Source organism: Pecten maximus, chromosome 18 (assembly GCF_902652985.1).
Source record: "Pecten maximus chromosome 18, xPecMax1.1, whole genome shotgun sequence".
Taxonomy (NCBI): Eukaryota; Metazoa; Mollusca; class Bivalvia; order Pectinida; family Pectinidae; genus Pecten; species Pecten maximus.
Window position 1 is genome coordinate 4,733,975 of NC_047032.1, and position 27,464 is coordinate 4,761,438.

The following is a 27,464-nucleotide window of genomic DNA, read 5'->3' on the forward strand; positions in this document are numbered from 1 at the left end:
TCACCATTATGGAGATGTAACAGGAGAGGAAACTTCATATCACTATTTCTTGATGTTATCTCTATGAACAACAAAGGCAGAATTTACAAATGTAAGGGATAAAATAAATAATCTTACTCTGAAAGTGCTGACTCATGAAGATTACAAGCTACCTGATGATTTTATTCAGAGTACATCTTGGTCTAATATTTACATTCAGTTTGCTTGAAAGCAAAAAATGTATTCATTTTTCATAACAATATTAGCCTCATCAGTGTGTAGTAATGTTGGGGACCACGGGTAGTACTCTCCGCAGTCAGATTTCTTCTCATTTCTTTTAAATAAACACGGTCCATGTAATATATTCAAAACATAATAATCACTCTGAAACTCTCACAGAATAACTGTTATGACACATTTTAAAGTAATAGTAATTCATAAGTGTATGTAAATAGCCTAAATTTGTAAGTTTCAGGCACATATCTGTCATGAAATGACTTCATGGCCTAGAATGTATTTTTAAGAACAAATTCACATAAAAAAATAATCATATCAATTCAGCACCACTAGGGTTATTGTAGCATTCTGCAATCTTTTAAATAATATAATTAATTTTTCTTTGTTTTCATTGTAAATACTCAAATGTGATTGGTCGAAAAATTCTTTTCATTCTTCTATGAAAGAAATTCCGAGAATGGCGCGAAAAAATGTGACGTCACAATACGACAATTGACGTTGCGTATTGATTTGAGAAAAAGAATCCCATTTAAAACCAGTAAAATTGTACATAAAACATGTTTTAAATTAGAAAATCATTTTCAAAAATTAATTATAAGCGTTGATGTCAATTTTTTTTTAGTTTCATCGGGGTATGAAACAAATTTTGTTTGCAAACTTCTGTAAGAATCCGCTATGCGGATTCATACAGTTTGCAAACAAAATTTGTTTCATACCCCGATGAAACTAAAAAAAAATGACATCAATGCTTAATTGAAATAAAGCTTAGATTAGTTCATAGATCAGTTGATTTATGTATGCTTAGATTTAATTAATACTACAGTAATGTATTAATTTCTACACAAACATATTCACTTATAAGTTTCAATCTGTTAATGTATACTATAATTTATTCACTAAAGCTTTGGTGAGTTGTTGGGGCATCCTGTCTGAATCTAACACACCTCTGACCTGGGTGGAAGGCTAGAAGAAGAGGAGGAGGAGGACGAGGATGAGGAGGAGGAGGAGGAGGAGGAGGAGATAACTGATATTTATGCCAGAAACCCTTTTGTTGATGGATTCAAGACTTGATGCCATTACATGTAATATAATAATATAAATTAGACTTATACTATCTTATAAGACTTTGAAAAGATTCAAACTTTCACACCTTAACTTCACATCACTTCGCCAAATCTTGTTATTAACCATTCGTTTCAACTTTGAATCGACCAATCAGATTTTTTTTTCACAATTCAGTGCCACAATAACTTCAAATGACCAATCAGAATGTCCTAATTCTTCCAATCAGGAGCTCCCTTCCTTCTCCTTCTCCTCCTCATTATGTAGGTCGATAAACTGAAAGGCCTCAATGATTGGCTTCATGACCTTTGACAGCGGGAAAATCTTCAAGTGTTGCTTCCACTTCAAGACTTGTTCCGGGCCTAAAATTTTCTGGCAATTCCATATCATCATCTGGTAAAAAAGATAAAAATGTAAAGTTTTAGGCAATTCTAGGATTAGTTTTTTCTAGCAGGTTTAAATACATAACAAATATAAGAATATTGGCCATCATGCCACCATCTATACAGGTTAAATCACGTGAACCAATTTTGTGTACATTAACACTCAGTTACTCTTAAACCGGGGCCCAGACTATAAAAGGAAAGAGGCGGAGCCTAAATTTGAAAATGTCTAGTTTTTAGCAGCAGATAAGAGCTCAGACAATTTTTTCAGTAATTTCTAAAGTACCAGAAAAAATCAGAAACAAAAATTCGTCAAATTGTTGTGGATAAAGCGAAAGATTCAATGAACAATTATGCCTGCTTCAATTTTTTGATAAATTAATATATAAGTAGAATCTGCAGTACAAAAATCTGAAGTGAGATTAATTCTGGAGAATTTGAAATTGCCCCCATTCCGAATAAGGGAAATCTGACCTTAGGTGAACTTCCATCACCTAGAATATAAACACAGATCAACATAAGCACGTGCTACAGCACATGGTCAATGTATACACATTGATACAAAGGTCTCACTTACCTCATTATATATATATACTGCATTTTATCCAGGAATATATTATTCCAAAACAGTATTCAAATTACAAGTGAATAAAAGTACCTAATGCACAACACCAAATCTTGTAAATATAGTTTATTCTATTGGAGTTCAATATGTATGTGATGGTATGTAACACTGCTATTATATCCACTTATGGCCCATGTACGGTTTATCATCGGGATTTGGGTACAGTTCCCTGACTTGTGATCAGACACACTCAGGCATTATTTCTCTCTTTGTCCACACAGTTCCATCGGTTCTCATTTCTGGCCATGAGTCTTATTTCTTGGCAAGGTACCTTTGATCTAACCATGCCCCTCGCCTAGACAACATGGTCAAATATTTTTTATACAGGCTGTCTTTGCGTAACCCCGAATTTCTTGAATGTTTTTTTGCACTAGGGCCTAGCCAAGATTGTCTGGATTCAATAACACAAGGTGTACAAAAGCAACATACACATTCAGGAAGTCCTAAACCACTTGGTTCAATCAAAGGACTTGCATCATTAGCACTCCCTGCCAGGTCCTGTGAACTGGGAGTGCCAGTTTCACTGCCCGTGAAGCTGTGGGGGTAGCATAATCTGAGGTGGTCAGAATATGTACATCACTGTTTATACTGTCTGATTCCTGGTCAATGACCCACTGGTTCTCAATCACTGCACCATCAAAATTCCAGTTGTTATGTGCAAATAGGGCTTCAATTGTTTGTATTTGTTATTCAGTTACTCTTATCAGTAAATTACGCTTTGCCATTCCTGATTCTTTATGTAATACAATGTATATCCAACTGAGCCAACTGATCCTCTTCACTGTATGTGGTCACATGGAGAGGCAGATTTTGGAGGGAAATGTCCCCAAGTCAGGTTAGGAGGTACCATAAATTACTTGTATAGGGAACAGGAGGATGCTATTACTTTTTGCATTACTTCAAAAGACAATATTTTGCAATGACTGGAGTGACACAAGTTAATGATCAATTAAACAAATACTTCATTAAATTGTTAGAATATATCTTGTATTTTTAATACCATAATCACTATGTCTAACCTTTCAAGTTGCATAACATTCCTTCCTTCCCTATACCATATAATTATAAGATGACCATTCCAGAAGAGTCTATCCTTGTAAAGTAATGGTCAAGAAGGGTGAAATGGGATGGTATTATGGTATTGCTGAAACATCTGTGCAGGATGTATTTTGTCAATAGTTAATTTAAAATGTAAATATAATTGAGATAATAAGAATGTATAGAAATATAGAATTAGTATAATGGCGTAATTGACAATACATCAATATCAATATATCCAAACTCCTACCCCCCCCCCCCAAAAAAAAGAAAATGAAATAACCCTGATTCATCACATGTAGCAGTATTTGGTCACTCACTCAAGATTCTGCAAATTTTTAACAGCAAAAGTTATACAGAAATACGAGGGTAACAACTAAGCAAATTTATCATTATGGAAGAAAAAACTTTTTTTACAAATGCATTGATGAATTTGATGTACTTGCATAAATCTGACCACCAGCAGTCTGGGGGATCAGGCATGGCTGTGTTTACAAACACTGCAGCTGGTCAGCTGATGCTATCACCAGCAGATAGCTCCTCCCTTACAATTAGTCATGGACTGGGCGGTAGGGACTACCGCAGACCGGGCTTTAAGTTCATAGTTTCATAATAAACATTTTAATTAGTATTGATTCAGAAGAACAAGCTTAGAGTGCTGTTCTTTGAAGAATGTATTTGATATACAGTTTAGGATCTGCCTGTCAGTGCCATGCACTGCAGTCAACATATTTCTTCAACTAAGATTCAAATCCAAGTAAGCTGAAAAGCACTCAAAAGTACATGTACATACTTACAAGGATTTATCTATAATATTTCCTTTTTCCTGCCCCTCCAACCCATTGAGAGCAAAATCCATTTTCATATGTAATTAGTTCCCCTTCATCCTAAAGAGAAACTAATTTATGATATTGCAAAATTTGTTTCTTTTCCCCAAAGGATGCTTCTGACCAAATTTGTTCAAAATCCATTCAATTGTTTATGAGTAGGAGCAATTTTTATGAAACATTGACAGATGGTAGATGGATGATAGATGCCATGCCATGGCTTAAGCTCATGGTCCTTTGGGCCAGATGATCTCACCTATATAGTAACAAAAAAAGGTAAAAGCAAAGTGAGCAAGGGCTTACATATTAGATATACTTCCACCCTCATCAATAAAACATCCACCAGATTTTGATTTTTTAAGTGTTCAAGTGAGGTGAGATTTAACCCTGAGCAGATGGCCATCAAAATCTAACCAGGTGTAGAATTTCATGCCGTGATATTATGGTGTGACTATGTACTAAATCTGTCAATTAGTTCAAGGCAACTACACAAGGTTTTTTTTAATTTTTAAATAGTAAAGTGTGACCTTTTATAAACCTTGACAGGTGACCACCAAAATGTAATCAGGTGTAAAATTTCATGCTGTGATGCTATAGTGAATATCAAATAAATCTGTCGAGGGTTTCATTATTCAAAAGTTGTCAAAAGTGTCATTTGACCTTTAACCTCAATCGATGACCACCAAGGTCTGTACCTGAAACAGCTTTGGGTGTTTCTGATGCTTGACTAGTGAATCATCAGCTAGGTCCATTTGTCTCCGGACGTTTCATCCTCTAAACCGGAATGACATGGATGGTGGGACAGTTGAAGGTGATCAATCTTCTACCCCTCAAGTTCACACTTCCATTTACTGTCTACTCTTTATAGCCACAACCAGCTTGATGCCCTCTCAGCTGACATGGCCATGCCCTCTCAGCTGACATGGCCCTCTCAGCTGACATGGCCATGCCCTCTCAGCTGACATGGCCCTCTCAGCTGACATGGCCTCGACTGCTTTATTCCTTGTCCTTCCACTCACTCTCAGTGCAGCCATCCTCCTCCAACGTGATGTTGCTGGGAAGCATTGTGCTCCTACTTCAACTGGGAAGTTCCACGTATGCCGTTCTGCTTGCATCAATTGGTCACCAGATCATCATACTTTACATATTTTTGCTCATGGGCCTCTTGACATGGAACTATCAGCTCTAGATCTATCACCGCCAGTTTCTTCTTGCTATCAGATATTAGTAGGATGTTGTTGGGCAGATTGGTAGGAATATTAGCTTCCTCTCTAGGTTTACACACATCTCCTGGTCTCTAACCATACTCAGTATGCCATTCCCCAGATGTCTTTATGGCAAAGTCTTGATTCTGCTACCAACACTATGTCACTTGAATTCCACTTGTGTTTTGATTACATGCAAGTTCCCACCTCTCTTACTTCCAGATAACTGGAGTCCTTAAGAGTCATTATGAGGTGAACCTTCCCCCTTTGTGTTGTTCTACCACTGAAGAAGTATCTGCAGCCTGGTTGGTTTGCTGTAAATCCAAATGCTGAGAACCTTTGTGGAACCTCCACCCACTGCCTTATCAAATAAGATACCGTTGATGTTATGGCAATGTTGAAAGCATGAGTAGCACAATCAGTCTGGGTAGGAGTCTGTGTTAAATTTTCCAGGCAAGCCTGTCTTGTCAGTTTATCAGTATGTGTGTTGTCTCCTGTTCTAGGCGTCTGCTGCTGTTGACATCCTCCAGAGTAGTCAAACCATTTGCCTAGGCAATTGATAGGGGGGGGGGGGGGGGGGGGGGCCGCGGTGGCCGAGTGGTTAAGGTGTCCCGACACTTTAACACTAGCCCTCCACCTCTGGGTTGCGAGTTCGAAACCTACGTGGGGCAGTTGCCAGGTACTGACCGTAGGCCGGTGGTTTTTCTCCGGGTACTCCGGCTTTCCTCCACCTCCAAAACCTGGCACGTCCTTAAATGACCCTGGCTGTTAATAGGACGTTAAACAAAAACAAACAAACAAGCAAGCAATTGATGGGGTTGCAAATGATTAACGGTATCTCTTCACCCTAGACCTTCAGAATGACTGTTTGGCTATCTGTCTCTTCTTCACAATCAGACATCTTGATTTGGCCAGCTTGAACTTCATTCAGGCTTATGTGGATGTTTCCTCCATAGCTCTCAGCACTGATCTTGCCTGCATGTGTGGTAGTGATGATCAAATCATCCATGAAGCCTCTGCTTGGTGTCTGCCTGATGCCTGCTTTATCTTTGGTCCTCTCCCCTCTGTCCCTAGTTCACTCCATGACAACAGCTAGATGGTACATTCTGTAACTATACCTTTCTACAGCAGCTATTAGGTTATCTCCCAAACTAAATCTGAGATGGATCCTTCTTAGATAAACTTTAGTATGATTGCCTAATCAAGTGTAGAATTTCATGCTGTGGTACTAGAGTGAATATCAACTAAATCTGTCGCGGATTCAAGAAATATATTCCTGGTGTTGTACACCAGCTTATATCAAAGCTTATCTGGTATTAGTTTATGTCAAAAGTGGTCGAGTGTGACCTTTGACCTTGACCAATGACTATTAAAATTCAATCATGTGTAAACTTTGATTGCGTGATGGTATGGTGTGAATATGAACTAAATCTGTCCAGGAGTTCATGAGACATTGACACATGCACGCACACACGACACAAAGTAATAACTACATATTCTGCTTTACTATGTTAGGGGAATAAAAACAAAAACAGACACACCAAGCTTAACATATTATGACTTATTAAGTGCATGGTTAAAATAGGTCTACATGTATAAAAGCATTTTATAATCACTTCTTGAGGGCGTTTTAAAGCAGTATATTTACCATTGTATGGCACTGCCACTATATAACCCTACCAATTCAGTTGCGAGTTCACCAGCTTATGAACTGCCAACTGAAATTTGAATTTGAAAATTAAAAAAAAAATTGCATGACAAATAAAAAATCGCAGATGGTAAATATAAGCATTGAACGGCTTTCAGTTAGCATTCATAGTCAATATGAATGCCAACTGAAAGCCGTTCAATGCTTAAATGAAGCATGAAATGACATTCAGACTGGGTTCTCACCAATGCATGTATGGAAGGTCACTCGTGTTGGCATGACATGAAGTAAATCTTGATAGGTCAAGGTCACCTTGATGGAGACACAAGATGTCAATTTCCCCAGAGATACCTGCACAAAGTCTACTGCATCAGTCGTTGTTATTTGTAGTTTGTCTTCCTGCAGCAAACCCTAGGATAGAGCAGAACACTAAGAAACGAAAATCAATAGTAATACAGTCCTTGGAAACTTTTGCCTCACTGTTACATTATGGTGACTGGACATTACAAACAAGTTAATGGAAACTACAAAGTGGTGACTCGATACTACAAAGTGGGGACTTGATATTACAAACAAGTTAATGGAAACTACAAATTGGTGACTGGATATTACAAAGTGGGGACTTGATACTACAAAGTGGGGACTGGATATTACAAAGTGGGGACTGGATACTACAAAGTGGTGACTGGATACTATAAAGTTGTGACTGGACATTACAAACAAGTTAATGGAAACTACAAAGTGGGGACTTAATACTACAAAGTGGTGACTTGATACTACAAAGTGGGGACTGGATACTACAAAGTGGTGACTGGATATTACAAAGTGGTGACTGGATACTATAAAGTTGTGACTGGACATTACAAACAAGTTAATGGAAACTACAAAGTGGTGACTTGATACTACAAAGTGGGGACTTGATACTACAAAGTGGTGACTTGATACTACAAAGTGGTGACTGGATATTACAAAGTGGTGACTTGATACTACAAAGGTGTGACTGGATATTACAAAGTGGTGACTGGATACTACAAAGTGGTGACTGGATACTACAAAGTGGTGACTGGATACTACAAAGTGGGGACTGGATACTACAAAGTGGTGACTGGATATTACAAAGTGGTGACTGGATACTACAAAGTGGTGACTGGATATTACAAAGTGGTGACTGGATACTACAAAGTGGTGACTTGATACTACAAAGTGGTGACTGGATATACTACAAAGTGGTGACTGGATATTACAAAGTGGTGACTGGATATACTACAAAGTGGTGACTGGATATACTACAAATTGGTGACTGGATATAACAAAGTGGTGACTGGATACTACAAAGTGGTGACTGGATATTACAAAGTGGTGACTGGATATTACAAAGTGGGGACTGGATACTATGAAGTGGTGACTGGATATTACAAAGTGGTGACTGGATATTATAAAGTGGGGACTGGATACTACAAAGTGGTGACTTGATACTACAAAGTGGTGACTGGATACTACAAAGTGGGGACTGGATACTACAAAGTGGTGACTTGATACTACAAAGTGGTGACTGGATACGTATACTATGAAGTGCTGACTAGATATTACAAATTGGTGACTTGATACTACAAAGTGGTGACTGGATATTACAAAGTGGTGACTGGATATTACAAAGTGGTGACTGGATATTACAAAGTGGTGACTGGATACTACACAGTGGAGCTTATTTGAGGGCATGTGTAGGTGGTTACTTGAACTGAGTAATATGTAAGGTTTCACTATAAGCTCCCACCAAAAATTTGTTTTAGATTTAAAGTGAACAAATCCTGAATAGCATCCTAAAGAAATTCTATGACACTCCACCATTATATATCTTTTACATGATCTGTTTAAGGATGCTGCTATTATTTGTTCCCTTTGTTGGTGATAATTAAATAAATTTCTATGCTGTGGGTGCATTTTTGTTCATTTCTGTGAAAAACGTAGCATCTTAAAGGCAAGATAGTCTTTGATAGTCTATAGCTTATCTTCAATTTTGAGAACTTCAACTTAATGCTGTCCTGTTAACACAGAAAGTAATGTAGATGTATAATTAATGAACATTTACCTGTACTTGAACAACTTCCTCTCGTCTGGTGATGTACGCATACAGGTAATCGCTGACCTTTGAAGCAAATTCAGACAAGTCGTCTTTGAGGTACTTCACAGCTAGATTAGCCACTGGCATAAAATTTGGCAGACTGTGATGTTTCAATTCAAAAGTATCACTGTCATGTTTCAATAATTCCACAAAAAATGAGTCGTAGAACTTGGATTTATAGTTATTATCAAAACACAGGATAATAGCGTTCTTGTCTTGTGAGTGCAGCGATATGCCTGGAACAACATGTAAAATATCTAAATCAGTTATTTTACTTACCCTGTTAATGGTTCTCATAAGTACATGTATACCTGAAAAGTAGTAATATTTCACTTAATTATTCAAGATGTATGCTATTCTTTTTTAAGCAAGGATTAAATCCACTTATGTATGTTGTATCAAAAATGATGTCATCCTTCCATCATTTGTGTTACTATGTTACATTTCCATTAAACACTTGTGCACAATGTGTTGTTGATCTGAAGATTTGAATCTCCTGTATATGTAGTAATAGTACTGTGTTGAATATTTGTAAGTTGTATATACTTTCAGCAAATGTCAGGTTCTTTGTTTAGATCAAACACATAGCTTTGAGATATTGATACATGAGGAAACAGCATCTTTAACTTGCAATATGCATGTGCAAGATATTTTTCTTTCAAGAATTATTTCCAGCATGAACAAAGACAGGTAAATATATTTGAAATATACGTCAAAAAGACTGAGATCAGCTCAAGGTCAAATGTTTATATCACTGCTAAGGAAAACTTATCATCTGTCCCCAAACTTTACTACTGCACATTAACACTAGAGGAGGAGGCTTAGTTGAGAATGGTATCTAACAGCACTAAATCGTTGTTAAATGACTAACAAGTTAGTCTTTAACAGATGATAGTTAGTTAAATGACTCACCAGTAGCAGGATAACAATTGTTGTTTGATGTAGGCAGATAATGCTAGCTTAATAACACACTAGATTAGTTTGTAGTAGAGTTAACATTGATATCTTAAGTAGCCATAGGATAGCTAGATAGTCTATAGTTAAACAAGACCTATCTGCACCCTCTAAATATAGTAACATGCTGTCAGGGATTGGTCTGTAGTAATACAAGAGGCCCATGGGGCCTGTATCGCTCACCTGGTTGGATTAGACCAAATGTCAAAATAATATTCATGTTCAATTTGTTTTATTTGTAAATCTCTAACAATGCTATACATGTATATGGTTATAGTGTGGGAATCCGAACTTTAACATATCTGCCAAGGGTCAAATGTTGACAAACTGGAGATCTCCAGTTTGAAGACTTTGCTCAAACTGGAGATTGCGCGCGGCGACATTTTTACTAAACATATTGAATTCATCAACAAAAAAAACACATATTAATTGAATAATAGTATTCAATTTGATAACAAGTAAATTAAAGTTATTATAACTTGTTCTGAATAGTGAATGAAACTACTAAACAGTAAACAAAAGTAGGATCAAAATCTCCAGAGTCAGTGACTCTCAGTTGTAAAATCCTTAGAGTCAATTAAAAATCCTGAGATGAATTGTTTTCAAATGTATACTGATATTGATATAGGTCAATTTTGGATTAAATTAAATGTAGCATATTCAAAAACATTCGTGCAATTGAATTTACTTTCAAATAATTCCATATATTAAATCAATATATATATTTTTTTAATAATCTGAATATAGAAATTGAAGGCTCTTCTTTTTAAATCAAATCCATGTATAAGTTTCATTGGAAAAAAATAGAAAAATTAAGTATCTTTCTTTTTTAATGACATTATTTCCCACAAAAACAATTGTCTAAAATCAGGAGAGTGAGAAAAAAATCCTGAAAAAAATTGTCCATTTCCGGATTCCGGGTCCAGTTTTAGGATATTCATCACAACAAAAACGGCCGCCGTCAACAGCATGTGCCGATTTTTTTGAGAGTCTGACTGCAGTTCTTTGCCAACATTCTTAAATCAATAAAAATATACTGATTTGTTGGCAAATATGGCTAGTTTAGGGTTTGTATAACTTCTTTGGAAAAATCTACGTTGATAATAGCTTATTTTACTACAGGTATGTTGATTATTGGAAACTTCACCCGAGACCCAATATTTGGTGACAGTCGGCCGGGTTTGTCACAGTTGACCGACTCTTTTAATTAACCCCTAGGGGTCAATTAGTGTCACTGACCATAGCTAATATGCCCTTTGTTGATTCTGTATATTGGACAACGTTTTAAGACTTATATACACACTAATTTTAGTCAGAATTTGAGCGTCAAATTGACGCACGTCATGTCCGAGGGCGAGGTACTTGGCCAAGCGGGAGAAAACTGGAGAATTTGATAAAATTCGGGACCCGCGCGGGTCATTAATTTCAAACTGGAGAATTTGATTTTTGAATTGAATATTCGGGAGTCTCCCGCCCAATGCGGGAAACTTGGCAGGTATGCTTTAAAGATTAATGAAGTCAAGACTCTCTAAGGTCTGAAAGACTTCAAGAATTGTTTTTAGAACATGCATGCATTCATAACTTTATGACTATTAGCGATTTAAAGGAATTACCTCTATTTCCCCTATTGGGCCCCACCCTTTTGGCCCCTCGGGGGTCAGAGTCACCAATTATGCAAAATCGGTTCGCCTTTCCCCAAGGATGTTTCTGACCAAATTGGGTTCAAATCCATTCATAACTTTATGACTAGTAGCGATTTAAAGGAATTACCTCTATTTCCCCTATTGGGCCCCGCCCCTTTGTGGTCAGAGTCAGCATTTATACAAAATCTATTCCCCTTCCCCCAAGGATGTTTCTGACCAAATTGGGTTCAAATCCATTCATAACTTTATGACTATTAGCGATTTAAAGGAATTACCTCTATTTCCCCTATTGGGCCCCACCCTTTTGGCCCCTCGGGGGTCAGAGTCACCAATTATGCAAAATCGGTTCGCCTTTCCCCAAGGATGTTTCTGACCAAATTGGGTTCAAATCCATTCATAACTTTATGACTAGTAGCGATTTAAAGGAATTACCTCTATTTCCCCTATTGGGCCCCGCCCCTTTGTGGTCAGAGTCAGCATTTATACAAAATCTATTCCCCTTCCCCCAAGGATGTTTCTGACCAAATTGGGTTCAAATCCATTCATAACTTTATGACTATTAGCGATTTAAAGGAATTACCTCTATTTCCCCTATTGGGCCCCGCCCCTTTGGCCCCTTTGGGGTCAGAGTCACCATTTATGCAAAATCTGTTCCCCTTCTGCCAAGGATGTTTCTGACCAAATTGAGTTCAAATCCATTCATAACTTTATGACTATTAGCGATTTAAAGGAATTAACTCTATTTCCTTTATTGGGCCGCGCCCCTTAGGCCCCTCAGGGGTCAGAGACACCATTTATGCAAAATCTGTTCCCCTTCCCCCAAGGATGTTCCTGACCAAATTTGGTTCAAATCCATTCTTAACTTCATGACAAGTAGCGATTTAAAGGAATTACCTCTATTTCCCCTATTGGGCCCCGCCCTTTTGGCCCCTTTGGGGTCAGAGTCACCATTTATGCAAAATCTGTTCCCCTTCCCCCAAGGATGTCTCTGACCAAATTGGGTTAAAATCCATTCATAACTTTATGACTAGTAGCGATTTAAAGGAATTACCTCTATTTCCCCTATTGGGCCCCGCCCCTTTGGCCTCTTTGGGGTAAGAGTCACCATTTATGCAAAATCTGTTCCCCTTCCCCCAAGAATGTCTCAGACCAAATTTGGTTCAAATCCATTCTTAACTTCATGACAAGTAGCGATTTAAAGGAATTACCTCTATTTCCCCTATTGGGCCCCGCCCTTTTGGCCCCTTTGGGGTCAGATTCACCATTTATGCAAAATCTGTTCCCCTTCCCCCAAGGATGTCTCTGACCAAATTGGGTTAAAATCCATTCATAACTTTATGACTAGTAGCGATTTAAAGGAATTACCTCTATTTCCCCTATTGGGCCCCGCCCCTTTGGCCTCTTTGGGGTAAGAGTCACCATTTATGCAAAATCTGTTCCCCTTCCCCCAAGAATGTCTCAGACCAAATTGGGTTAAAATCCATTCATAACTTTATGACAAGTAGCGATTTAAAGGAATTACCTCTATTTCCCTTATTGGGCCCCGCCCTTTTGGCCCCTTTGGGGTCAGAGCCACCATTTATGCAAAATCTGTTCCCCTTCCCCCAAGGATGTCTCTGACCAAATTGGGTTAAAATCCATTCATAACTTTATGACTAGTAGCGATTTAAAGGAATTACCTCTATTTCCCCTATTGGGCCCCGCCCCTTTGGCCTCTTTTGGGGCAAGAGTCACCATTTATGCAAATTCTGACCCCCTTCCACCAAGGATGTTTCTGACCAAATTTGGTAAAAATCCAATAAGAACTTTTTGACTAGTAGCGATTTGAAGCAAATGTTGACGGACGGACGACGGACGGACGGACGGACGACGGACGCCGCGCCATGACATAAGCTCACCGGACCTTCGGTCCAGGTGAGCTAAAAATGACTCACCAGTTAGTCTGTAGTGATGACTCGCCAGTTAGTCTGTAGTAATGACTCACCAGTTAGTCTGTAGTAATGACTCACCAGTTAGTCTGTAGTGATGACTCACCAGTTAGTCTGTAGTAATGACTCACCAGTTAGTCTGTAGTAATGACTCACCAGTCAGTCTGTAGTAATGACTCACCAGTTAGTCTGTAGTGATGACTCACCAGTCAGTCTGTAGTAATGATTCACCAGTTAGTCTGTAGTAATGACTCACCAGTTAGTCTATAGCAATGATTCACCAGTAAGTCTGTAGTAATGACTCAAAAGTAAGTCTGTAGTGATGACTCACCAGTTAGTCTGTAGTGATGACTCAACAGTTAGTCTGTAGTGATGATTCACCAGTCAGTCTGTAGTGATGACTCGCCAGTTAGTCTGTAGTAATGACTTGCCAGTTAGTCTGTAGTAATGACTCACCAGTTAGTCTGTAGTAATGACTCACCAGTCAGTCTGTAGTAATGACTCACCAGTCAGTCTGTAGTGATGACTCACCAGTTAGTCTGTAGTAATGACTCACCAGTTAGTCTGTAGTAATGACTCACCAGTTAGTCTGTAGTAATGACTCACCAGTCAGTCTGTAGTAATGATTCACCAGTTAGTCTGTAGTAATGACTCACTAGTTCGTCTGTAGTAATGATTCACCAGTCAGTCTGTAGTAATGACTCACCAGTTAGTCTGTAGTAATGATTCATCAGTCTGTAGTAATGATTCACCAGTTAGTCTGTAGTGATGACTCACCAGTCAGTCTGTAGTAATGACTCACCAGTCAGTCTGTAGTAATGACTCACCAGTCAGTCTGTAGTAATGACTCACCAGTTAGTCTGTAGTAATGACTCACCAGTCAGTCTGTAGTAATGACTCCCCAGTTAGTCTGTAGTAATGACTCGCCAGTTAGTCTGTAGTAATGATTCACCAGTTAGTCTGTAGTAATGATTCACCAGTTAGTCTGTAGTAATGACTCACCAGTCAGTCTGTAGTAATGACTCACCAGTCAGTCTGTAGTAATGACTCACCAGTCAGTCTGTAGTAATGACTCACCAGTCAGTCTGTAGTAATGACTCACCAGTCAGTCTGTAGTAATGACTCACCAGTCAGTCTGTAGTAATGACTCACCAGTTAGTCTGTAGTAATGATTCACCAGTTAGTCTGTAGTAATGACTCACCAGTTAGTCTGTAGTAATGATTCACCAGTTAGTCAGTAGTAATGACTCACCAGTTAGTCTGTAGTAATGACTCGCCAGTTAGTCTGTAGTGATGACTCGCCAGTTAGTCTGTAGTAATGACTCACCAGTTAGTCTGTAGTAATGACTCATCAGTCTGTAGTAATGACTCACCAGTTAGTCTGTAGTAATGATTCATCAGTCTGTAGTAATGACTCACCAGTTAGTCTGTAGTGATGACTCACCAGTCAGTCTGTAGTAATGACTCACAAGTTAGTCTGTAGTAATGACTCACCAGTTAGTCTGTAGTAATGATTCACCAGTTAGTCTGTAGTAATGACTCACCAGTCAGTCTGTAGTAATGACTCACCAGTCAGTCTGTAGTAATGACTCACCAGTTAGTCTGTAGTAATGACTCACCAGTCAGTCTGTAGTAATGACTCACCAGTCAGTCTGTAGTAATGACTCACCAGTCAGTCTGTAGTAATGACTCACCAGTTAGTCTGTAGTGATGACTCACCAGTCAGTCTGTAGTAATGATTCACCAGTTAGTCTGTAGTAATGACTCACCAGTTAGTCTATAGCAATGATTCACCAGTAAGTCTGTAGTAATGACTCAAAAGTAAGTCTGTAGTGATGACTCACCAGTTAGTCTGTAGTGATGACTCAACAGTTAGTCTGTAGTGATGATTCACCAGTCAGTCTGTAGTGATGACTCGCCAGTTAGTCTGTAGTAATGACTTGCCAGTTAGTCTGTAGTAATGACTCACCAGTTAGTCTGTAGTAATGACTCACCAGTCAGTCTGTAGTAATGACTCACCAGTCAGTCTGTAGTGATGACTCACCAGTTAGTCTGTAGTAATGACTCACCAGTTAGTCTGTAGTAATGACTCACCAGTTAGTCTGTAGTAATGACTCACCAGTCAGTCTGTAGTAATGATTCACCAGTTAGTCTGTAGTAATGACTCACTAGTTCGTCTGTAGTAATGATTCACCAGTCAGTCTGTAGTAATGACTCACCAGTTAGTCTGTAGTAATGATTCATCAGTCTGTAGTAATGATTCACCAGTTAGTCTGTAGTGATGACTCACCAGTCAGTCTGTAGTAATGACTCACCAGTCAGTCTGTAGTAATGACTCACCAGTCAGTCTGTAGTAATGACTCACCAGTCAGTCTGTAGTAATGACTCACCAGTCAGTCTGTAGTAATGACTCACCAGTCAGTCTGTAGTAATGACTCACCAGTTAGTCTGTAGTAATGATTCACCAGTTAGTCTGTAGTAATGACTCACCAGTTAGTCTGTAGTAATGATTCACCAGTTAGTCAGTAGTAATGACTCACCAGTTAGTCTGTAGTAATGACTCGCCAGTTAGTCTGTAGTGATGACTCGCCAGTTAGTCTGTAGTAATGACTCACCAGTTAGTCTGTAGTAATGACTCATCAGTCTGTAGTAATGACTCACCAGTTAGTCTGTAGTAATGATTCATCAGTCTGTAGTAATGACTCACCAGTTAGTCTGTAGTGATGACTCACCAGTCAGTCTGTAGTAATGACTCACAAGTTAGTCTGTAGTAATGACTCACCAGTTAGTCTGTAGTAATGATTCACCAGTTAGTCTGTAGTAATGACTCACCAGTCAGTCTGTAGTAATGACTCACCAGTCAGTCTGTAGTAATGACTCACCAGTTAGTCTGTAGTAATGACTCACCAGTCAGTCTGTAGTAATGACTCACCAGTCAGTCTGTAGTAATGACTTACCAGTCAGTCTGTAGTAATGACTCACCAGTCAGTCTGTAGTAATGACTCACCAGTCAGTCTGTAGTAATGACTCACCAGTTAGTCTGTAGTAATGATTCACCAGTTAGTCTGTAGTAATGACTCACCAGTTAGTCTGTAGTAATGATTCACCAGTTAGTCAGTAGTAATGACTCACCAGTTAGTCTGTAGTAATGACTCACCAGTTAGTCTGTAGTGATGACTCGCCAGTTAGTCTGTAGTAATGACTCACCAGTTAGTCTGTAGTAATGACTCACCAGTTAGTCTGTAGTAATGACTCATCAGTCTGTAGTAATGACTCACCAGTTAGTCTGTAGTAATGACTCACCAGTCAGTCTGTAGTAATGACTCACCAGTTAGTCTGTAGTGATGACTCACCAGTCAGTCTGTAGTAATGATTCACCAGTTAGTCTGTAGTAATGACTCACCAGTTAGTCTATAGCAATGATTCACCAGTAAGTCTGTAGTAATGACTCAAAAGTAAGTCTGTAGTGATGACTCACCAGTTAGTCTGTAGTGATGACTCAACAGTTAGTCTGTAGTGATGATTCACCAGTCAGTCTGTAGTGATGACTCGCCAGTTAGTCTGTAGTAATGACTTGCCAGTTAGTCTGTAGTGATGACTCACCAGTTAGTCTGTAGTAATGACTCACCAGTCAGTCTGTAGTAATGACTCACCAGTCAGTCTGTAGTGATGACTCACCAGTTAGTCTGTAGTAATGACTCACCAGTTAGTCTGTAGTAATGATTCACCAGTTAGTCTGTAGTAATGACTCACTAGTTCGTCTGTAGTAATGATTCACCAGTCAGTCTGTAGTGATGACTCACCAGTCAGTCTGTAGTAATGACTCACCAGTCAGTCTGTAGTAATGACTCACCAGTCAGTCTGTAGTAATGACTCACCAGTTAGTCTGTAGTGATGACTCACCAGTCAGTCTGTAGTAATGACTCACCAGTCAGTCTGTAGTAATGACTCACCAGTTAGTCTGTAGTAATGACTCACCAGTCAGTCTGTAGTAATGACTCACCAGTCAGTCTGTAGTAATGACTCACCAGTCAGTCTGTAGTAATGACTCACCAGTCAGTCTGTAGTAATGACTCACCAGTCAGTCTGTAGTAATGACTCACCAGTCAGTCTGTAGTAATGACTCACCAGTTAGTCTGTAGTAATGATTCACCAGTTAGTCTGTAGTAATGACTCACCAGTTAGTCTGTAGTAATGATTCACCAGTTAGTCAGTAGTAATGACTCACCAGTTAGTCTGTAGTAATGACTCACCAGTTAGTCTGTAGTGATGACTCCCCAGTTAGTCTGTAGTAATGACTCACCAGTTAGTCTGTAGTAATGACTCACCAGTTAGTCTGTAGTAATGACTCATCAGTCTGTAGTAATGACTCACCAGTTAGTCTGTAGTAATGATTCATCAGTCTGTAGTAATGACTCACCAGTTAGTCTGTAGTGATGACTCACCAGTCAGTCTGTAGTAATGACTCACCAGTCTGTAGTAATGACTCACCAGTTAGTCAGTAGTAATGACTCACCAGTTAGTCTGTAGTAATGACTCACCAGTTAGTCTGTAGTAATGACTCACCAGTTAGTCTGTAGTAATGACTCACCAGTTAGTCTGTAGTAATGATTCACCAGTTAGTCTGTAGTAATGATTCATCAGTCTGTAGTAATGACTCACCAGTTAGTCAGTAGTGATGACTCGCCAGTCAGTCTGTAGTAATGATTCACCAGTTAGTCTGTAGTAATGACTCATCAGTCTGTAGTAATGACTCACCAGTTAGTCTGTAGTGATGACTCACCAGTCAGTCTGTAGTAATGACTCACCAGTCAGTCTGTAGTAATGACTCACCAGTTAGTCTGTAGTAATGACTCACCAGTCAGTCTGTAGTAATGACTCACCAGTTAGTCTGTAGTAATGATTCACCAGTTAGTCTGTAGTAATGACTCATCAGTCTGTAGTAATGACTCACCAGTTAGTCTGTAGTGATGACTCACCAGTCAGTCTGTAGTAATGACTCACCAGTTAGTCTGTAGTAATGACTCACCAGGCAGTCTGTAGTAATGACTCACCAGTCAGTCTGTAGTAATGACTCACCAGTTAGTCTGTAGTAATGACTCACCAGTTAGTCTGTAATAATGATTCACCAGTTAGTCTGTAGTAATGACTCACTAGTTCGTCTGTAGTGATGACTCACCAGTCAGTCTGTAGTAATGACTCACCAGTCAGTCTGTAGTAATGACTCACCAGTTAGTCTGTAGTAATGACTCGCCAGTAAGTCTGTAGTAATGACTCGCCAGTTAGTCTGTAGTAATGACTCACCAGTTAGTCTGTAGTAATGACTCACCAGTTAGTCTGTAGTGATGACTCACCAGTCAGTCTGTAGTAATGACTCACCAGTCAGTCTGTAGTAATGACTCACCAGTCAGTCTGTAGTAATGACTCACCAGTTAGTCTGTAGTAATGACTCGCCAGTCAGTCTATAGTAATGACTCACCAGTTAGTCTGTAGTAATGACTCACCAGTTAGTCTGTAGTAATGACTCGCCAGTAAGTCTGTAGTAATGACTCGCCAGTTAGTCTGTAGTAATGACTCACCAGTTAGTCTGTAGTAATGACTCACCAGTTAGTCTGTAGTGATGACTCACCAGTCAGTCTGTAGTAATGACTCACCAGTCAGTCTGTAGTAATGACTCACCAGTCAGTCTGTAGTAATGACTCACCAGTTAGTCTGTAGTGATGACTCACCAGTTAGTCTGTAGTAATGACTCACTAGTTAGTCTATAGTAATGATTCACCAGTCAGTCTGTAGTAATAACTCACCAGTTAGTCTGTAGTAATGACTCACCAGTTAGTCTGTAGTAATGACTCACCAGTTAGTCTGTAGTAATGACTCACCAGTTAGTCTGTAGTAATGACTCACCAGTCAGTCTGTAGTAATGACTCGCCAGTTAGTCTGTAGTGATGACTCACCAGTTAGTCTGTAGTAATGACTCACCAGTCAGTCTGTAGTAATGACTCACCAGTTAGTCTGTAGTAATGATTCACCAGTCAGTCTGTAGTAATGACTCACCAGTTAGTCTGTAGTAATGACTCACCAGTCAGTCTGTAGTAATGATTCACCAGTTAGTCTGTAGTAATGACTCACCAGTCAGTCTGTAGTAATGATTCACCAGTCAGTCTGTAGTAATGACTCACCAGTTAGTCTGTAGTGATGACTCACCAGTTAGTCTGTAGTGATGACTCGCCAGTCAGTCTGTAGTAATGACTCACCAGTTAGTCTGTAGTAATGATTCACCAGTTAGTCTGTAGTAATGACTCACCAGTCAGTCTGTAGTAATGACTCACCAGTTAGTCTGTAACAGTCTAACATCTGTTGAAGCCTGTGCTGATTGGCCAATCCTTCCTCATACTTTTTTGAGTTTCTCCTTTTCTGACACAGATATTTTTTTAATTCTGCTTCTTTGATCTGTGAATCCAAAATTCAACCAAATATCATAAACATGTAATTCACAACCAAAAACATTAACACTCATAATATAATCTGTCACTATTTCAGCCAATGGATAGTAAGGTTTTCAAACATAGTCATTGAATGAAGAACAATTTGCAGATATGAAATTAAATGTGAAAATTGCTCAGATGACCAACAGTATTCACCCCCATTTCATTTCCAAAAATACTATGTATCAGAACAATGGCACTATCACATTACCTTAGTCCTGCTATTGGCGTAAAAATAATAATGATGTATAACTAGAAATTGTTGGTTAACAATCTGACGGGCTTTTCACTACTTAGCGTAAATGATATAAGGGCTTGGTATTTCCAAACATAAATCAAAGTACTGAAAGTACTGAAGACACAAACGAAAACAAATTATTTTAACTGCTTTTGTTTAGTGGGGACATGGTCAACTTTGTATGGAACATCACCAATACCTGATTAGGACTAGGACAAAATATTGGCAAGAAAAGAAATTCATATCTACTTTTGATTGGAAGTGCGTCTTGGCAGCTAATTGTCAGAATAGGTACTCAGGTAATCTTATTTGACATCTTCAATGGGTTAATGTATACGTAGTTGTAGATGTAATATGAAGGTCCTAGATTACCTGTAAAATTAATGAGGCCTTTCTTTTCAAACTTTTGAGGATCCCATGCCTATAAGCGCTTCACAAATTATCATTATCATTAGCCATTGAAAAGATATTTATACATTTGATGTAGCGCCCCATCTAGCTACCAGCTTTTAGATCAGAGCTCAGGTTAAAAACACTTGTGTGATTGTTTTAGGATTTTATCGTGTGTGTGAGCCCTGGTTTGAATGATGTTATGTCAAGGTTTTGAATGATATCTTGTGGCAGATTGTTCTATCCCTTCAGTACCTTCTGTAAAATAGCGATAACAAACTTCAATTGTCAAAATACAATATGGCTGCCTGTCGACCATGTTGTTTTCCGATGAGTCTCAAAATGCAATATCCATAACTAGGCACCGAGGGGAACCTACATATAAAATTTGAGAAAGATCCCTTCAGCACTTTCTGAGAAATAGCGATAACAAACTTCAATTGTCTAAATCCAAGATGGCTGCCTGTCGGCCATATTGTTTTCCGATTGGTCTCAAAATGCAATATACATAACTAATGTAAGCACCAAGAGGAACCTACATATGAAATTTGAGAAAGATCAATTCAGTGCTTTCTGAGAAACAGCAATAACAAACTTCAATTGTCAAAACCTAAGATGGCTGCCTGTCGGCCATATTGTTTTCCGATAAGTCTCAAAATGCAATATGCATAACTAGAAACCGAGAGAAACCTATATATGAAATTTTAGAAGATCCCTTCAGTACTTTGAGAAATAGCGATAACAAGAATTGTTTACGGATGGAGGGACGGACGGACCACAGACGCAGGGCGATTTGAATAGCCCACCATCTGATGATGGTGGGTTAAAAACACCTGGGTCTGATAAACAGACTCTGGAGGCGTAGAATGCGGATGTAGACAGGGCAGGGTATACCATCACAACGGCCACATTAAACTAAGCACTATATTCAAAACTTAGAATTACATGCTCATATCAGCTCAGACTTGAGACAGTTTCTTAATCGCTCATTAGAGTGAACATGATTTTCATATAGCACTCTACGTTATATGTTTACACTCCATACTGTGTAGCTACAAATAATCTATACAACAAAAACACATTCATTCACATGTACAGTTCAAATCAATTTGAAGTGGAATTTTGTTTTTCACCTATGTACATTGCATCAAATATTCTCCGCAATAGTATATGTACCATATACATAACTGTAACTGCACGATACATATACATATATGTATGGTATATATATCATGTTAATTAATGTTAGTGAGATGTGAATGTAGCTATATGTATTGATATCATCGATTTCAAAATCAGAGTTTTTTTTTTAATCTGCAGCATCTCTCAGATGAAAATGTAGTTCGAATGCCCAAACTGGATGAACTGTACATGTAGTAGCATTCTTCAAAGTCCATTATGAATGCTTTTCATACAAATGTATTTCTTTCAATTGTTCATGTGTTTAAATTATTAGAACACTGAAGTAATTTTTATTTTCATAAAAATGGAAGTACTGCTTATCTTTAAAACTAAATTGGATATTGATAAGATAAATTTGCCAAAATGTTAAAAATCAAACCTTATTAAGTAGAATCTAAACAGTTGTAAATGGCTAAGCCCACTATTCTTAACAACAAAATTACTCATTTTGATTCTCTGTCAAATATAATCAGGTTACTTGAAGACTTTGTCAGAAAAGTTAACACATATATATACATTATTAATAGTTGCTTTAATTAAATTAATCTGAATTTGAACATTAAACCGACTTAACAATTTAAATGAAAAAAATGTGTTTTCACCATTGACCATAATTGATAAGAAGAAAATAATTATTTAACTCAACCTATGATATAGTATGTAACAGCCATCAAGACAATACTATTATCTTTAGTCATGCCAAGTTATTTCACAATAGGATATATGCACAACACAAACAAGTTTTACACATTTTTGTTGTTTAGAAGAATAATGAACTTAGTAATTTTTGCTGTTCTTCTCAAATAATATGTACTAGTGTTGTAAAGAAAAAAAGATTAAATAATAATAATAAATCTAAGTTATAATAAATTATTTGCATTGATTTATCAATAATTTACTGTGCATTAGTTTAAAGGTTAATTTAATTCAGAAGCTGAAATGATTTAAGACAGAAAAAACCGCAGATGTAGGAATATAACATTTCCACTGCCTTTAAATATCTCTGGTTAAATTTAGCAATCAGTACATTTCCATGAAAAATGGTGTTTTCTAAAGAGTTACTGCCCTTTAACCGTCCCTGAAGCGTTCAAAACTTCACCAAACATAATAAAGGTCTATGTAGATGTACATCGTAGACCCCTTTCTTTTTTATAATATGCTTCGACTGTTATGTAATATTTCAAATGATAATGATAGATCATTTTCTATTTTTTTAAACCATCACGAATATTAGAAAAAAAGAATCAGTCGCTATAATTAGAGATGATATTTTCAGTGACGTCTACATCTGCATGCAGACAGCCACGTTAATGCGGTACGCGTTCTGTAAACGAAAAACTTCATGTGCATTACGTAGGATATAATCAATAGATCCGAAGTCAATATTAATATTCACAAGTCCATTTGCCTTTTCGAAACCCTATTCAGTGAGAATTTATTTAACTTTTTATTTGCAAACATGCGTATGGTACTCGACTGCCGTTGTTGTGATATTGTCATGAGGAATAGACAACTTTTTTCTTTCGTAAAAAAACATCTATATAATCTAACCATCTGCAGACTACATCAATCACATGCAAGTTAATATTTCAGTGAGAAAATGACAGTCAAAGTTGGGTTTGATCACCTACTCTTGCTTTTATTATTGTTTACATTACTGAAAGATGGCGGACAAAATCGGATGCTGGATGAGTGATTTTCAATGTACAAAATAACAACGATATTCCGACGAAACTTTATCAATTTTATAACCCATTCAGTAACATGCCACCAAAGAAAAAAAACACATAGATGTCGATGATGAAAATTCAGCGTGATGTTAGTAGATTTTTCTTCCGGGTCACAGGTAAGCAGCAATATGGCGCCAGCGAAAAGTCGATTGTATCATTCCGCGTGAAATCTAATGCGTTCAACGCGGAAAAATATTCTTACGTATCATCGACAGAACATACTTAAATTAAATACTTTGAAAACTATCTATTTGTGAGGTTCTGTTGTTTTGTCATATATCTAACGAAACTGCAGTGTTGCATTTGACTCCGTAAGTCACGGGACTATTATTTTTTTGCGATAGAATATGATTGTGAAGTGGCAGTGGAAGTTGTGTCAGAGCGAACGAAAATGCCAAAAAAAAAACACATTGTCCTGTCAGCTTCTAAAATACAACAAAACAAAAGGTGATTTTTTTTATAGCTGAACTTTACAATATGTCATTTTTTATCGTGAATATTTACAAATATTTACTGCATAGCATTACGGAGTTACTGTAAAGCAACGGTTAGATTGGCCAAGGCAGTATCCGCCAGAGGGCATCGTAGATTTTGTCAGCTACACCTCAAAAGCGCTGACATAGACTCAAACTAACGTTTGTGTCAAAAACTATTTTAGAACACTTGATAGGTCATCCACATTCTGGTATTGAATTAATGTAGCATCTGAGATATAACGTTTCAACAAAGAAGTTGGACGAGGGGAGATAACTTGTACAGCTGTATCAAGTTCCTAGGCCTCTTGCAATGATTGCGCAATCAAAAAAAATTCAAAATGGCGTACCACTTGAACCGGATGTGCTAAATAAAAACCGAAGGTACCAAAATCATCAGAATGACATACTGCATCGATCTAGGTAATAATATTCAAAAAATGAAAAAGTTCAAAATTTTGTGACCTTTGACCCCATAGCTAACTTTTTTATTTGACCTCTGATCATGACCTGAAAACTTTTGGTGAGTAAAAGCTAGCGCCAGGCATTATCTACAAATAACATAATTACCTGACTTCAGTAAAATGAATGCTTTTTGAGTTTTGGCAATTTTAAACTTTTCAATACATGACGTACATGACATGACATACTGCATCATACTTTGAAAGATTTTTTGAAAAAGATTGAAAAATGAAGATTTTCTAAAAATAGACATATTTGACACCATAGCGAACTTTTTTTATTTGACCTCCAACCTGAAAACTTTTAGCAGCAAAAAGTTAGCTCCAGGAATTATTTACAAATAACATAATTACATGACCTGTGTAGAAGAATATTTTTTTTAGTTATGGCCATTTTAAACTTTTCAATACATGACATCATGGTGGCCATATTGGATTTCGGACTGACACATGATAACAAGACTTGGTCAGTACTATCTCCTTGTCATTTTGTCAAAGTTTGTGCTGAGTCGCACTGGTGAAATTTGAGAAGAAGTTTAAAATGTAAAACGATTTTTAATATAGAATATTTAGGGAAATTTTCAAAATGGCGTACTTCATTAACCGGAAGTGCTATTAAGACACCGAAGGTATCAATATCATCGGAATGACATACTCTATTGATCTGTAGAAGAAGTTTTCAAAAATAGTAAAAAATGAAAAATTTCTAAAAATAGCATAACTTTGACCTCCAGCAAGCTTTTTTGTTTGACCTCTAACCTCAAAGCCGTTATTATGTAAAAGTTGGCCCCAGATTAATCCTACATGAATATACCTTTGAATATTTTTAACCTCATACCGTTTTTGAGTTGTGGCCATTTAAGCAAAATAAGCTTTGACGTCATGGTGACCATTTTGGATTTTTCGACCTACTTAATTTTTATTTCCTGCACCCCTTCAAATCATTCTATAATAAAGGCTGAAAAAGAAATCTGAATAACTTTAACCAGTTTGGCGTTACAGTTTCTACAAAATGAAATGCAGAGGAAGAATAATAATAATAAGAAGAAGAAGAAACAGAACAAAAACAATAGGTACCGGTCTTTTCACCACAAAGTGAAAAGCCCTAATTATGAAATGTTAATGCATCAACTGCAAGCTGAAGCCAGGGATATGCTTTATATTGTATGTTCACATGCAGAATTTGTAAACTAGTTATATTATGGGAGTAGACTATTCTTGTTTCATTCATATCCTTAAATAATTACAAGAGACCCATGGGCCTTAACGGTCACCTGGGTTTCGATATATTTTAGCATATTTGACCCCTGGAATCTTGAATGAAGGTTAAGGTCATTTATTTGAACAATCATTATAGCCCTTTACCCATGAATGCTACAAACTGAATATCAGGCCTCTGTGCCTCTTGGTTATCAAGAAGAAGTTGTTTAAAGATTTTAGCATATTTGACCCCTGTGACCTTGAATGAAGGTCAAAGTCATCCATTTGAACAAACTTGGTAGCCCTTCATCTCAGCATGCTAAAGACCTAATATCAGGTCTCAGGGCTTGTTGGTAATTGAGAAGAAGTTGAAAATGTAAATTGTTTACAACACACAACGCGTGACAGACGCCGGCCGCCCCCAGGCAAAAGGCAATCGCAACAGGTCAACTGAGACTTCATCTCAGGTGACCTGAAAATGAAAACAACCTTTATTTGATGTTGCTTACAAGGATAACAGTTAACAAAAGTTCTGTAGAGCTTTTTTATTAAAATTGTTACACTGCTGCGGGGCAAATGTTATTTCGGATGTTGGAGAAAAACCCAGCGTGAACAAGGAGCCGCAAAGCCTGGCATTATCCCCCGCGCCCTGCAGTTGGTATGAAAACCCAAATACATGTATAAATTAAGCTCAAAGTAAGAGTTATTAAGGAAACAGTAATTTGGTATTTTTGATTAAGTCTCCATGGTGACAGAAAAAATACCGAAAATGGAAGGTCCGCAATAGCAAAAGGCACAACTAGTCTGATATATTCAGAAAGTTTCAAGGAGCTGCTTTGAACAGTTTTGGAGTTGTAGCCAAGAAACAAAAGGAAACAGTAATTTGGTATTTTTAATTCAGTTTCCATGGTGACAGAAAAAATACCGAAAATGGAAGGTCCCCAATAGCAAAAGGCACAACTAGGGCACTAGTCTGATATATACAGAATGTTTCAAGGAGCTGCATTGAACGGTTATGGAGTTATAGCACGGGGGGGAAAAGGAAACAGTAATTTGGTATTTTTTATTAAGTTTCCATGGTGACAGAAAAAATACCGAAAATGGAAGGTCCGCAATAGCAAAAGGCACAACTAGGGCACTAGTCTGATATATACAGACAGTTTCAAGGAGCTACGTTGAACGGTTATAGAGTTATAGCCCGGAAACAGTAATTTGGTATTTTTGATTAAGTTTCCATGGTGACAGAAAAAATAACGAAAATGGAAGGTCCGCAATAGCAAAAGGCACAACTAGGGCACTAGCCTGATATATACAGAAAGTTTCAAGGAGCTGCGTTGAACGGTTATGGAGTTATAGTCCGGAAACAGTAATGTGGTATTTTTGATTAAGTTTCCATGGTGACAGAAAAAATACTGAAAATGGAAGGTCCCAAATAGCAAAAGGCATAACTAGGGCACTAGTCTGATATATACAGAATGCTTCAAGGAGCTGCGTTGAACAGTTATGGAGTTACAGCCCGGAAACAGTAATTTGGTATTTTTGATTAAGTTTCCATGGTGACAGAAAAAATACCAAAAATGGAAGGTCCCCAATAGCAAAAGGCACAACTAGGGCACTAGTCTGATATATACAGAAAGTTTCATGGAGCTGCTTC

The 27,464-nt window shown here is 37.8% G+C and overlaps 1 protein-coding gene across 2 annotated transcripts in view; it reads right to left on the reverse strand.

The window, feature by feature from the left end:
* Window positions 1–892: 892 nt before the first annotated feature.
* LOC117316826 (centromere protein O-like) overlaps window positions 893–27,464 on the reverse strand; it is a 32,252-nt gene continuing 5,680 nt past the window's right edge. The window contains exons 3-7 of one of the 2 annotated variants that reach the window (XM_033871606.1): window positions 19,981–20,101; window positions 9,406–9,437; window positions 9,094–9,150; window positions 7,250–7,415; window positions 893–1,671 (exon numbers count right to left, since the gene is read on the reverse strand). In XM_033871606.1, coding sequence (XP_033727497.1) covers window positions 1,565–1,671; window positions 7,250–7,415; window positions 9,094–9,150; window positions 9,406–9,437; window positions 19,981–20,101 — 483 coding nt within the window. In that variant the 3' untranslated portion in view covers window positions 893–1,564. Of the gene's footprint in view, window positions 1,672–7,249; window positions 7,416–9,093; window positions 9,363–9,405; window positions 9,438–19,980; window positions 20,102–27,464 lie in introns of both variants that reach the window. The other variant, XM_033871605.1, reaches the window with a different exon arrangement.